The sequence below is a fragment of the Natrix helvetica genome, assembly GCF_964273705.1.
Source record: "Natrix helvetica genome assembly, chromosome: 8".
NCBI lineage: Eukaryota > Metazoa > Chordata > Lepidosauria > Squamata > Natricidae > Natrix > Natrix helvetica.
The window spans coordinates 23,111,060-23,123,436 of record NC_138559.1 but is presented as its reverse complement, the minus strand read 5'-3'; the positions used below and the strand labels follow the sequence as shown (position 1 = coordinate 23,123,436).

General features: G+C 44.6%; 1 protein-coding gene across 1 annotated transcript in view; it reads left to right on the top strand.

Annotated features, from left to right (window-relative positions):
* The window catches only part of IGSF9B (immunoglobulin superfamily member 9B), an 80,049-nt gene that overhangs the window by 22,494 nt on the left and 45,178 nt on the right, over window positions 1–12,377 (top strand). The window contains exons 2-3 of the mRNA XM_081960646.1: window positions 3,323–3,520; window positions 6,476–6,622. Of these exons, the coding sequence (XP_081816772.1) occupies window positions 3,323–3,520; window positions 6,476–6,622 (345 nt within the window). The remainder of the gene's footprint in view (window positions 1–3,322; window positions 3,521–6,475; window positions 6,623–12,377) is intronic.

Sequence of the window (12,377 nt, the reverse complement as noted above, 5' to 3'; positions counted from 1 at the left end):
CATGGTGGGCGTGGCTGGGGGCATGGCTGTGGTGGGTGTGACATGGGACTTGTGTCATGGGCATCTATGGTGGCCAAGTGCTAAGACAGGACTTCACTGAGACCCTCCCTCACTCTCATTATAATCTCTTTCTTTCTTTCTTTCTTTCTTTCTTTCTTTCTTTCTTTCTTTCTTTCTTTCCTTCCTTCCTTCCTTTCTACCCCAACCCCAACCCCAACCCTTCCTTCCTTCCTTCCTTCCTTCCTTCCTTCCTTCCTTCTTTCCTTCCTTCCTTCCTTCCTTCCTTCCTTCCTTCCTTCCTTCCTTCCTTCCTCCCTTTTCTTTCTTTTCCTTCCCTCTTCATTCTCCTTTCTTCTTCCTTCCCTCTTTTCTTATTTTTCCTTCCTTGCTCTTTTCCCATCTTTTCCTTTCTCTTTCCTCTTTCCCTTTCTCCTTTCCCTTCCCTTTTTGCATGTGTAAATGCAAAAGGGGAAACATTTCTCCTTTTGGTTTGTTTTGATAGCCCTCTGCCAGTAAAAATGGAGCCCTGGGCACATATTTTCGCCTGGGAGAGGGCTGCAGGAGGCCACCCAGGCCAAAAATGGGGTGCAGGGGAGCCACATGTGGTCCCAGCCCATGCTCCATTTTCGCTAGCAGAGGCACCACTGGCTGGTCCTTTGCTGTTTCCAGAGCCAGATCTAAGCACTCTGTGGATCAGTGCTGCCAACGCATTGACTGCAATCCTAGTGGGATCCATTGGCTTTGGGATCAGTACTGCCAACTCATTGACTGCAACCCTAGTGGGATTCATTGACTTTGGGATCAATGCTGCCAACTCATTGACTGCAACCCTAGTGGAATCCATTGGCTTTGGGATCAGTGATGCCAAGGCATTGACTGCAACCTTAGTGGTGTCAGTGACTTCCCCCCCAAAGACCCTTCCAGGAATTTTTTTGCCGTTTGTTTCCAGGCTCGGATGGCAGATCAATTTATGAATGGATGCCACAGAGAAAAAAACCACTCCCCGCAGATATTGTTAGGCGAGTCAAAGACCGTTCAAGGAAGAATAGTAAAGGAGCAGCCACAGGGCTGACTCCCTCCTCCCCCTTTTGTCTCCCTACCCCTCCCTGAAGTGAGAAGGAGAGAGAAAAGGGGGCGGGAGTAGGGAGAAATGCCAGAAAGTCACCTTGGAGCGATGCTGAACAGTTCCATTCAAATGTTGCCTTGATAAACTCAGGCAGAGACCATCTTCCCCCAGGGTGGGTGGGGGGCTTTGGAGAGGTCTCCTCCTCACCCGGATAGAATCCCCCATCTTTCCTTCTTTATAAATCACTTTCTTTTAATGGACTAACCAGCGCACGTTCCTATAAATGCAGGGAGCATTTCTCCTTTCTGTCTCTCTGGTGCTCCCCCTCTTCCTGAAAAGCCAGAGTCACCTTGAAGCCTAACCTGCTGCATGTAGGGGCTGCGGATGGGCTCTTCCAGCGGAGAATGATGAAAGAGCTGCACCAAAGCATTTGTGGCAGTTCCTGGGTTAAGAAAAGAACGCTCAAGAGCCTTTCCGAAGATGACCTTGGTAAAAGGATAGGAGTTGTTAAGCAGAGACAATGCGGCTTGATTGGTTGCCCCTTAAGCAAAATGAAGATTGACTGAAAAATAGGTATGACACACCGACCTTTGCATTAACAAAGGGATACAATCAAGATCAAGGGAGGTACTAATACCACTCATAAAGCCCTAGTAAGGCCACACCTGGAATACTGCATCCAGTTTTGGTCACCACACTATAAAAAAGATGTTGAGACTCTAGAAAAAGTGCAGAGAAGAGCAACCAGGATGATTAGGGAACTGGAGGCTAAAACATACGACGAACGGTTGCAGGAACTGGGCAACCAGGGGGAGTTTTAAATAGCAAACGCAGCCTTGCAGGAGTAGCCCATTTTGAAAGCACAACTTGGGGGGGTTCACAACGGCTATATTAAGCCAAACATTGTGCACCAATAACAACAGAAACAAAAACTTGGGTGTCACAAAACCGTCTCCTTTGATGCAATCAACACGGGCAACTTCCAGCTTTGACTTCACTCTATCTTGGGGGAAGAGCCAGGTCTTCATGGCTTTGTGGAAGGTTAAAAGAATGAAGGAGCTCCTGTAAGGAGGGTTGATGATGCAGAGACTTTAGAAAGAGTGCAGAGAAGAGAAACCAAGATGATGAGGGGACTGGAGGCTAAAACATACAATGAACGGTTGCAGGAACTGGGCATGGCTTGTCTAGTGAAGAGGCGGACCAGGGGAGACCTGATAGCAGTCTTCCAATATTTGAGGGGATGCTACAGAGAAGAGGGGGGGGTCAAGCTATTTTCCAAAGCCCCTGAAGGCCAGACAAGGAACAATGAATGGAAACTGACCAAGGAGAGATTCAACCTAGAAATAAGGAGAAATTTTCTGACCGTGAGAACAATCAACCAATGGAACAGAAGTTGTAGTAGCTTCATCACTGGAACATTTCAAAAAGAGATTGGATTGCCATTTGTTAGATTGCCATGATGTAGAGTCTCCTACTTGGGCGGGGGATTGGACTAGATGACCTAGAAGGTCCCTTCCAATCTGTATCTTTATTCTGTTTCCTGACAGGTTTATCTGTTATCTTTTTTTGAACAGAATACAGGTACGCAATTGAGCCCCAAATATATGTGGCTTAAGTGAGAAATTTGTTAAGTGAGTTTTGCCCCACTTTACAATTTTTCTTGCCACCTTTGTTGAATGAACCACTGCAATTGATTAATCATAGTCACATGGTGATTTAAGGGAATCCGGCTTCCCCACTGACTTTGCATGTCAGAAAGTTGCAAAAAGGGACCACATGACTCTGGAACACTGCAACCGTCATAAATGTGAGTCGGTTGTCAGGCTTGGAGGCAGAGGCAGATATTTTTCACTTGTTTTCCTCCCCAAAAGCTAGGTGCGTCTTATACTTTGGAGCGTCTTATACTCTGAAAAATACGGTAGGTCAGGTCAAAGTGCTGTCAGGATCTCAGTTACAGAGATTCCAGATTCTCCTGGTTACTAGTCTAATCTATCTTTTGGGATTGCAATGTACATTAAACCATAAACTAACCAAATCGACTAAGTTGGTACATTGGAGGTCACCCAATATTTGAACAAGGGTGACATTCACCATGCTGGTTTTACAATTGTAACTGCTAAAGTTGGAAGTGATGTGAGATGTAAGCACAATTGCTGGGTATAGTTATAGCCATAAATAGATTTTCTTCCTGTCTTAGGGGAAATTACTGAATTGTCCCCCTTTTTTCCCCCTTTCTCCCCTTCCTTTTTTTTTTAGGTGCCCACGGTTTAAGAGAAGAACCCGAGTTTGTGACAGCTCGTGCTCGTGAAAGTGTCATCCTTGGATGTGATGTAATCCATCCACTGACGGGCCAACCCTCTCCTTATGTGGTTGAGTGGTTCAAATTTGGGGTGCCCATTCCCATCTTCATCAAGTTTGGGTTCTACCCTCCTCATGTGGATCCAGAATATGCTGGTAAGTTTAAATATATAGAGTCCAAACAATTTTGGAATCAGTTTTAGTATTAAATTGAATATCTCCCATCTTGGTTACTTTAGGAGGCTTACAATCACTCTAAAAAAAATACATTCATATAAAACATCAAAACTTTAAAACAATAAATGCAGACATTAAATTTAATTGTATGTGTGTATCTATATCTCTATCTGTATCTGTATCTCTATCTCTATCTATACACACACACACAGACACTGACACACAGACACGCACAGACAAAGACACACACAGACACACACAAACGCAACATGTTGGAGAGGAAGGGGACAGAATGGAGTATGGAGGTGGGGTCTTATTTAATCCATTAGCACCTCCAAAAGCTCCTTCTAAAACGATCTAGTGCAGGGAGTGTCAAACTCAAGGCCCGGGGGCTGGATCTGGCCCTCGGGGTGCTTAGATCGCCCCCCCGGGCCGCTATGGAAACAGCAAAGGACTGGCGCACGGTGCCTCTGCCAGAGAAAACAGAGCTCAGGAGGGCTGCACACTGCTTCTTCCAAGCTCCATTTTCGTTGGCAGAGGATTGCAAGAGGCTGTCGCAGCTGAAAACGGTGCTCAGGAGCCTGTTTTGTCTGGCAGAGTGCTTGGGTGTCTACCGTGATGTCGAGCTGGCCATGCCCACCCTGGCCATGCCCACTCCGCCCCTCCCCCCCCGAGGTCAAACACAACCCTGATGTGGCCCTCAATGAAATCAAGTTTGATACCCCTGATCTAGGAGTACCCCATGTTAGTTGGCCAAGTCTTCAAGCCCTTTCTGAAGGCCAAAAGGGTAGGTGCTGTGGTGAGTTCCTACTGGTTTGGACCAGTTCGGCTGAACCAATAGTGTAGGATCCCAATGGGTGGGACACGATTTCACAACTAACAACAAAACCATCACCCTCTACTTTGGTCTCCTGCCTCTGAATCTTCTTCTGCCTTTCTCATTTGGAGACTGGATCTTTATTGAAGTCTGCCTTTCAACAAGTCCTCCTGGCAAAATGATAAGCGCCGTCTTGCCTGCTGGTATCTCTGGAGCCGAAGGCTCTTCTCTAACCACCTTCTGGCTTTGCATCTGCTAGGACCATGTGCTGGACTGCCTGTCTGCTAAGGCCCCAAGCTGTCAAGAATGTCCCTGACTCCAATCCAGGAATACTAATTAGCTGATTAGATCAGATTGTGGGAAAAAAGAACCTGCAGCCCCTTTCATTCCTCAGATGCTTGAACGGCAGGAGATAAGCAGATGATTATTCAAGACTACCTCAAACAAATGGTTGTTCAATCTCTTCTTAAAAGCTTCCAGTGTTGGAGCATTCACAACTTCTGGAGGCAAGTTGTTCCACTGATTAATTGTTCTGTAAAGAAATTTCCCCTTAGTTCTAAGTTGCTTCTCTCCTTGATTAGTTTCCACCCATTGTTCCTTGTCCTGCCCTCAGGTGCTTTGGAGAATAGCTTCTTTATGGAAACCCTTTAGATATTGGAACACTGTTGTCATGTCTCCCTAAGTCTTTCTTTTCATCAGACTAGACATACCCAGTCCTGCAACCGTTCTTCATAAGTTTTAGTCTCCAGTTCCCTAATCATCTTTGTTGCTCTTCTCTGCACTCTTTCTAGTAAACATCTTTGACTCTTTCAACTTCCCCCCATGGGACTTGACTTTGCTGCTTTTCTTCCTTACTTGAGGAAACATGGGATAACTGAAAGAAAAGACCATAATAACATGTAGCTGTTGTTGTTAGTTGCAAATTTGTGTCCAACCCATAGTGACCCCATGGACAACATTCCTCCAGGCCTTTCTGTCCTCTACCATCTTCTGGAGTCCATTTAAGCTCACACCGACTGCTTTGGTGACTCCATTCAGCCACCCCATTCTCTGCTGTCCCCTTCTTCTTTTGCCCTCAATCGTTCCCAGCATTAGGCTCTTCTCCCGTGAGTCCTTCCTTCTCATTAGGTGGCCAAAGTATTTGAGTTTCATCTTCAGGATCTGGCCTTCCAAAGAGCAGTCAGGGTTGATCTCCTTTAGGACTGACCAGTTTGATCACCTTGCTGTCCAAGGGACTTGCAGGAGTCTTCTCCAGCACCATAGTTCATGTAGGCTTGGGAGCACATAAAAATTTTGATCTTCTCCCATCTTCAGAGAAAGCTTAGATGAGCCTGTTTGAGTTCCAGGCATCAATTTGTCCTCAATAGTCCCCCAAGTTCTCTGCAGTGTTGGAAATGTAACTTGGCTTTAGGATCTTTTTATCATATGTGGTGGTTATGTATAAAAGCCAAGCATTTTTGGCGTCTGATAAAGACGTGATTGGAATAGATGTTAGATCAAAAGATTCCTATTAGGAATAATAAAAGAAAAATATAGTAAAGGAGTGACATATTGAATGCTGCATGTGGTATATGCGCAAATTTGGAAAAACAGAGATGCCCCCACCGAAGAAGAGGTTATAAAGAAAATTTTGGTCTGTGCAGAAATGGGCAGACTGACACTAGGAATCAAAAACAGAGACGAGACAGAATATTATGAAATTTGGAACAAAATGTATCAATGGTTGGAAATGAGGAAAAGGAGTCGTTACAGAATATTTTGAAGATTGTAAAATTGGAACTGGATAATATATAGATAAATATACAAAGGTGGGTAAAGGATATGTTAATACGATTAATGTAGCCATGTATGATAAGTGGAAACTGTATTTGTTGTTATGTTAAAGTATGTATGGAAATGACAGAGCCAGAAAGGTTGCTCTATGTCCAATGTTTTTAATGTTTATTTTTATTTTTTTAAAGTCCCACAAGTCTCACTTCTGGTATACTCTGGGATAAGGTTTACTCTGAATGTCTCGTGTAGCTTCTGTAGTCTTAATATTATTCTTCATCTCAGCAGAACAAAGGATATTCTCTTTCCCTCTCCACTGACTTCTCTTTTTGACTGCTGTCTTCCAGGCCGTGCTAATCTACACGACAAAGCCTCTCTACGCATCGAACAGGTTCGCTCTGAAGACCAAGGCTGGTATGAATGCAAAGTACTTATGTTGGATCAGCAGTATGACACCTTCCATAACGGCAGCTGGGTGCATCTCACCGTCAACGGTGAGTAAAGGGAACTTCCTTGTTCCTAGCATTCTCTTTTCTGGACTTCGGTTGCCTGCAAAATATTTAGTGTGATCTTGGCAAATGTCTATAGAAATTCTTAGTCATCCAGGTTATGGTTGTCCCAAAGATGCTTTTTTTCAAGAGGCAAATGGACTTTCTGGTTTTTCTTTGAAGATGTTTCACTTCTCATCCAAGAAGCTTCTTCAGTTCTGACTGGATGGTAGGGTAGGGAAGGATTTAAGGTTCATCCACCATTGACTGGGATGCTAGAAGTGCTACCACAGCAAGTATGTGGAAGATGACACCTTCCCAACTTTCTAGTATTTAGTATGTTTTTTTCTCCCCTTCCCCAGGCATTAACAATGCAGAATCTGCAAAGGACACACAATCCCTTTCTCCCTTCTTGCTTAGAACCGTCTTAGTTCAACAGGATGTGACAATATTCTACATGACCATTAAAGCTCCTCTGTTTTTGAACACAGATGCAAGCGAAGATGTCAGGGTTCCAAATAACACCCAAAAGTAAATCAGAGTCAAAGGCAAAGTATTGCTCAAAGTTCCAATTGATGAAGAGAGCCATGTTGGCACATCTGGGAAAACCCGAATCTGAAAGCTTCCAGGTTTCCCCCACCTAGCTGAAAGTTCAAGATCTTGCCGCCACACCCACAAGTCCATCACATGGTCCAATCTCCCACTGCCATGCTGGCAGTTCCACCCATCCAATCCCAGTCAGGTGCAGAGGTACAAAGACAAAGGATGACCTTGGCTTTCTAGAAAGAATATTGTTATGGCTACATAGCAGCTAACTCCGTACAATCCCCCCTCCCATTTTCCCACAATAGAAAATGCATAGTAGAATAATAGAAAGTGTGACAGGCCAAAGATCCCAAAGAAAAGATGGTGGCAGGCATGAGAGAAGAATGATACCTTGTTTCCCAAAAAATAAGACAGGGTCTAATTTCCTTTTGACCTCCAAAATAAGCTCTTGGCCTTATTTTCAGGGAGGTCTTATTATTTTTGAGGTGCAGGAGGCCCCTTAACCTCAGCCCATGGATCAACTGACATAGAGAGGGCCGGAAGGTCTGTCTCTGTTTGTGGCACACACTTGCCAGCCTCAGGGTCGCTGGGCCTGCCACTCTTTTTACGGCCGCCACTAAGAGAAAGGATATGGTAGTTAGGGTTTATGGGAGAAGTGTCCGCGAGGCTGTTCCGCATGGATGGCAGCTGCACATGGGGTACATCCCCTCTTCTCTCCAGGTGATGGCGGGGTTTGGCTGCGCATGCGGTTAAATATTTTAGGGGAGGGCTTATTTTTTGGGGAGGGCTTATTTTAACTCATGCGCTCAAAAGTCCGATTGGGCTTATTATCTGGGGAGGTCTTATTTTCGGGGAAACAGGTTAGGATGTTGGTACTAGAAAGAGTGGGTTGTGTTGAATGTTTTGCCTGTGTTAGTACTTCTCTGGCAACGGCGAAAGGAGCAAAACAATAAACATGAGTTATGAGTTATGAATTACGCACAGATCTCCCGGCTTTATATATATATATATAACCCTGAATGGCTACTTAAACTCTGAATCAAATGTACATTTTATAGAGTAACTCTGAGGAGGTTGTAATTTTCCAGTCACCCAGCTACTAAATCCCCTTTCTGATGCTTCAGCGATAAGGGGTGCATTTATGAGAATGATGTGAGAATGTCCTTCTGGGGAGCAATGGATCTTCCATAAAGATGTCTTGCCCATGGCCCCTTGTCTCCTTCGCTTTCGGTGGCTTCTCCCTTTTTAAGAAGACAAACCTGGAGTGAGTTATTGTTGGTAGGTGTAGGATGCTGGTCTTGTTCTCCACCAAATCATAGAGATCATGGCACCACATTGGGTGAGCAGGAGAAGGTGGCTTTTAGACATTGCCTTAATGAATATGAACCACTAATAGAGGAGGATATTTGCAGCTCAAGGTGGCCATGAGGGACTTTTGTTGCTCTCTGATCCTGCTTATTTTCTTATGCATGTTTCAATTACCCAAACTTGGTAGCATCCTCAGTGCTGGTCTTGAGGAGCACTGAGGATAGTCTGTAGAGATTCTCAGTCATCCAGGTCATGGTTGTCCCAAAGGTGCTTTTTTGGAAGGCAGCTGGACTTTCTTTTTTCTTTTGAAGACGTTTCGCTTCTCAGCCAAGAAGCATCAGGATAGTCAGAGCTGAGGGGAATGGAAGGGTTCATATTCCTTGCAGACAGCTGGTCATTTGCATCCTTTGAGAGGGTCATTGAGGCTACTTGGAGGTTTCTCTGTGTCCTCGGGGTCACCTGAGTGGTGCAAATGGTTCCTGTAGTCGGCAATTTTTCCTCTGGAAATCCATTCCTACCCCCCACACCGTTCAAAGGGTCTTCATTCCAAATTGTGTAGCTAAAAGTCTGTAGAGATTCTTAGTCCTCCAGGTCAATGGTTGTCCCAAAGGTGCTTTTTCAGGAGGCAACTGGACTTCCTTGTTTCTTTTCTTTTCTTTTGAGGACGCCTTGCATGAGAAGCAAAACGTCTTCAAAAAACAAAAAAGACAAACAACAACAACAAGAAGAAGAAAGTCCGGTCACCTCCTGAAAAAGGACCTTTGGGGTAGCAATGATGATGTTATCTAGTTTGGGTTCTGCAAGAAAACAAGCAAGGTCAGAGAGCACCAAGGACCCCACAGTCGTCGTCCTCCTCCTCCTCCTCCTCCTCCTCCTCCTCCTCCTCCTCCTCCTCCTCCTCCTCCTCCTCCTCCTCCTCCTCCTCCTCCTCCTCTTTCTCCTCCTCCTCCACCACCACCACCACCACCTCCTCCTCCCTTCTAGCACTGATGACGTTACCTAGTTTGGGTAATGAAACATCTGAAAGAAAACGAGCAAGCTCAGAATGTCGCCTCTTGAATAGCTCCAATCAAAGCTTGGGGAGATCCGTGGCTCTGAAGTGGGAAGGAAAGAAGGATGGGGACACTCGGTGCCTAACGTAAACCCTTCCCCAGGAACAGGGAAAAAAACCAATAGCTCTTCCATAGCAGCAGAAAACGATCAACCTGGGCTTGTTAACTTTTAATAGGAGCCTCACACACCACCAAACAGCTCTTAATATGTATTTTTTGAAGTATTGGCATGCTCACTGGAGCAGAGCCTTGTTCTTCGTTGCAGTTTTAACCTCTCCGCAGTGGCAAAGCCCTGGGGCGCTGTCTAGATGACACCGAGGCCAGGGGTTTGCTTTAAGGACCCCCCTAGGGACACGTAAGGCTTGGTTTTTATTTTTGATCTAACTCGATGAATCGCTAACTCTCCTTTGAAACGAGGAGAATATTACCTGCGACGCATTTCAGAGCTTGAACGAGAATGGCCCAAAGATGGCTTTGAGAATAGAATAGACTAGAAACAGAAATAGAAAAGAAATAGAAATAGAAAAGAAATAGAAATAGAAATGAAATAGAATTAGAATTAGAATTAGAATTAGAATTAGAATTGAATTGAATTAGAATTGAATAGAATTAGAATTGAATAGAATAGAATTAGAATAGCATAGAACAATAGAATTAAGAATAGAATAGAATTAAGAATGGAACAGAATAGAATTCAGAATAGAATAGAATAGCATAGAATAGAATAGAATAAAATAGAATAGAATTATTTGTTCAACAGAGTGATGGCGTCTAGGGAAAAAACTGTTCTTGTGTCTAGTTGTTCTGGTGTGCAGTGCCGTTTAGTGTCGTTTTGAGGGTAGGAGTTGAAACAATTTATGTCCAGGATGTGAAGGTTCTGTAGATATTTTCACAGTCCTCTTTTTGACTCTTCTAATTGTGCCCTTCTAAAAAAACTGCCCATCTCTGTCCTAGTGAGACCGTATGAAGAGGAAGAATCCTTTGATTTTGATTTTCCTTTGCCTGTCTACATTGTACTCTTTTGAATGTTTATTTGAACATAATGTAGGGTTTCCTGTCTAAGCAGGAGTTTGGACTAGAAGACCACTAAGGTCCCTTCCAATTCTGTTTTTCTATTCTATTCTATTCTATTCTATTCTATTCTATTTCATCTTCATCATCTTTCAGCTGGTCCAAGCTCAATACTCCTGCTTCCATTCAATATTTTCATATCACATTTTTTTCTCCCAATTTTAATGTTGGATTTCTCCATAACAATTTGGCATTGGAAAACAGGTGAAAGCTTCTCCTCCTCCTCCTTCTTTTCCTTTTCCTCCTCCTCCTCCTCCTCCTCCTCCTCCTCCTCCTCCTCCTCCTCCTCCTCCTCCTCTTCTTCCTCTTCCTCTTCTTCTTCCTCCTCCTCCTCCTCCTCCTCCTCCTCCATCAACACCACCACCTCCTCCTCCTCCTCCTCTCTATAACTTTCTTATTGATATAATACAAGTGCCAATATGTTCAGAGGGATGTACAACCAGTGAAATGGGTGTTGCCAACCCAACACAAGCCACTCCCAGCTTTCCAGAAGTTGATTCGTAGCCATGTTGGCTCTGGTTATGGGAAGCGGTGGATGGACAATCTCTGGAGTACAATTCTCAACATGTAGACCTGCCCTTGGTTCCTTCTGTGTGCATCAGTTGTGATGCTGTTACGCATCCCATGTTAAGTAGGTCATTGCTTACCGCCGGGAGGATGACTTGATTGTAGATTCAGGATCAGGGGGTTATTTCATATAGAGGAAGTGATTAGGTATGCAAATCTGCATGTAAGTGCAGAAAACCTTCAAGTAGCAAATGAAACGACACCCCGTCCAGTGTCTCAGAAGCAAATCCTGTACGTAGATGTGCAAATTGTTCAGAGAAGAGACTCCCGAAATGCTCAAATCACATTCAGCGCAACTGGAAATACATTTGGTTTAACGCTTTCCCAGCTGGGTAGTTGTTAGCCAAGAGCGTGCCGCGCTGTGGACGTGAGATGGAAGTGAAATTCATCAGTCTAGTGGCATTGTGCAAATATAATAAAATCACAAGCACTGAAAACAGTCGTGTGAATTTCTCCACCCCCCCACCCCCCAGAGATAGGATGCCGGAGTAGCCGAAATTCTGTAATTTGATACCGTAATTAAAAACCAAGAAGGTTTCTAAGGGTTGCCAGTAATTGCAATTGAAGACTTTCCTCCCTTCTTTTCTGATTAATGCAGGAAGTCCTCCATTCATTCAGAGACTGTTCAAAGTTACTGATCTGACCAAGGCTTCCTGAGAGCATGAAGCAAACTCCTTGTCCCGACAAAAAGCCCTTTTATTAATTTACTGTGAATTCTGCTCCTTCACATCCAACAAAGTCTTTTGAGGGAGGATTTACAGTCACAAACCTTATCTGGCCTGGAGAGCTGCCAGGTCGAGATCTGCAAAACTTAGCAAGGAGTCTCAGAGAGTCACGAACCAATGAAGTGAACTAATTGTCTCCTGCAAACTCCACTCCCCTTTCGCTCCTCTTTTATTTCCTCTGGGAGGGGCCATTCTTTGTCCACCTGTGGTCTTACTCCTACGTCGAGCCCTGTTCTTTAGCTGCTCCCTTCATCTGGCAATTCTGTGCATGTGCACATCAGGAACAGGCTCCAGCTGTTCGTCTGCCTCACTGATGTCAGACTCTGAAGGCAGCTGGCATATGTCCCTGGCCCCCTCTCTGCCTCTGACACAGAGCCCTCTTCAGAACCTTCCCCAGACTCAAGGACGGTCCCAAATTCCTCCCCAACCTACTCACTGTCCGAATCTGCTTCCAGCTCTGCTGGCCACTGGTGGGTCACTGGCAGGCCATTG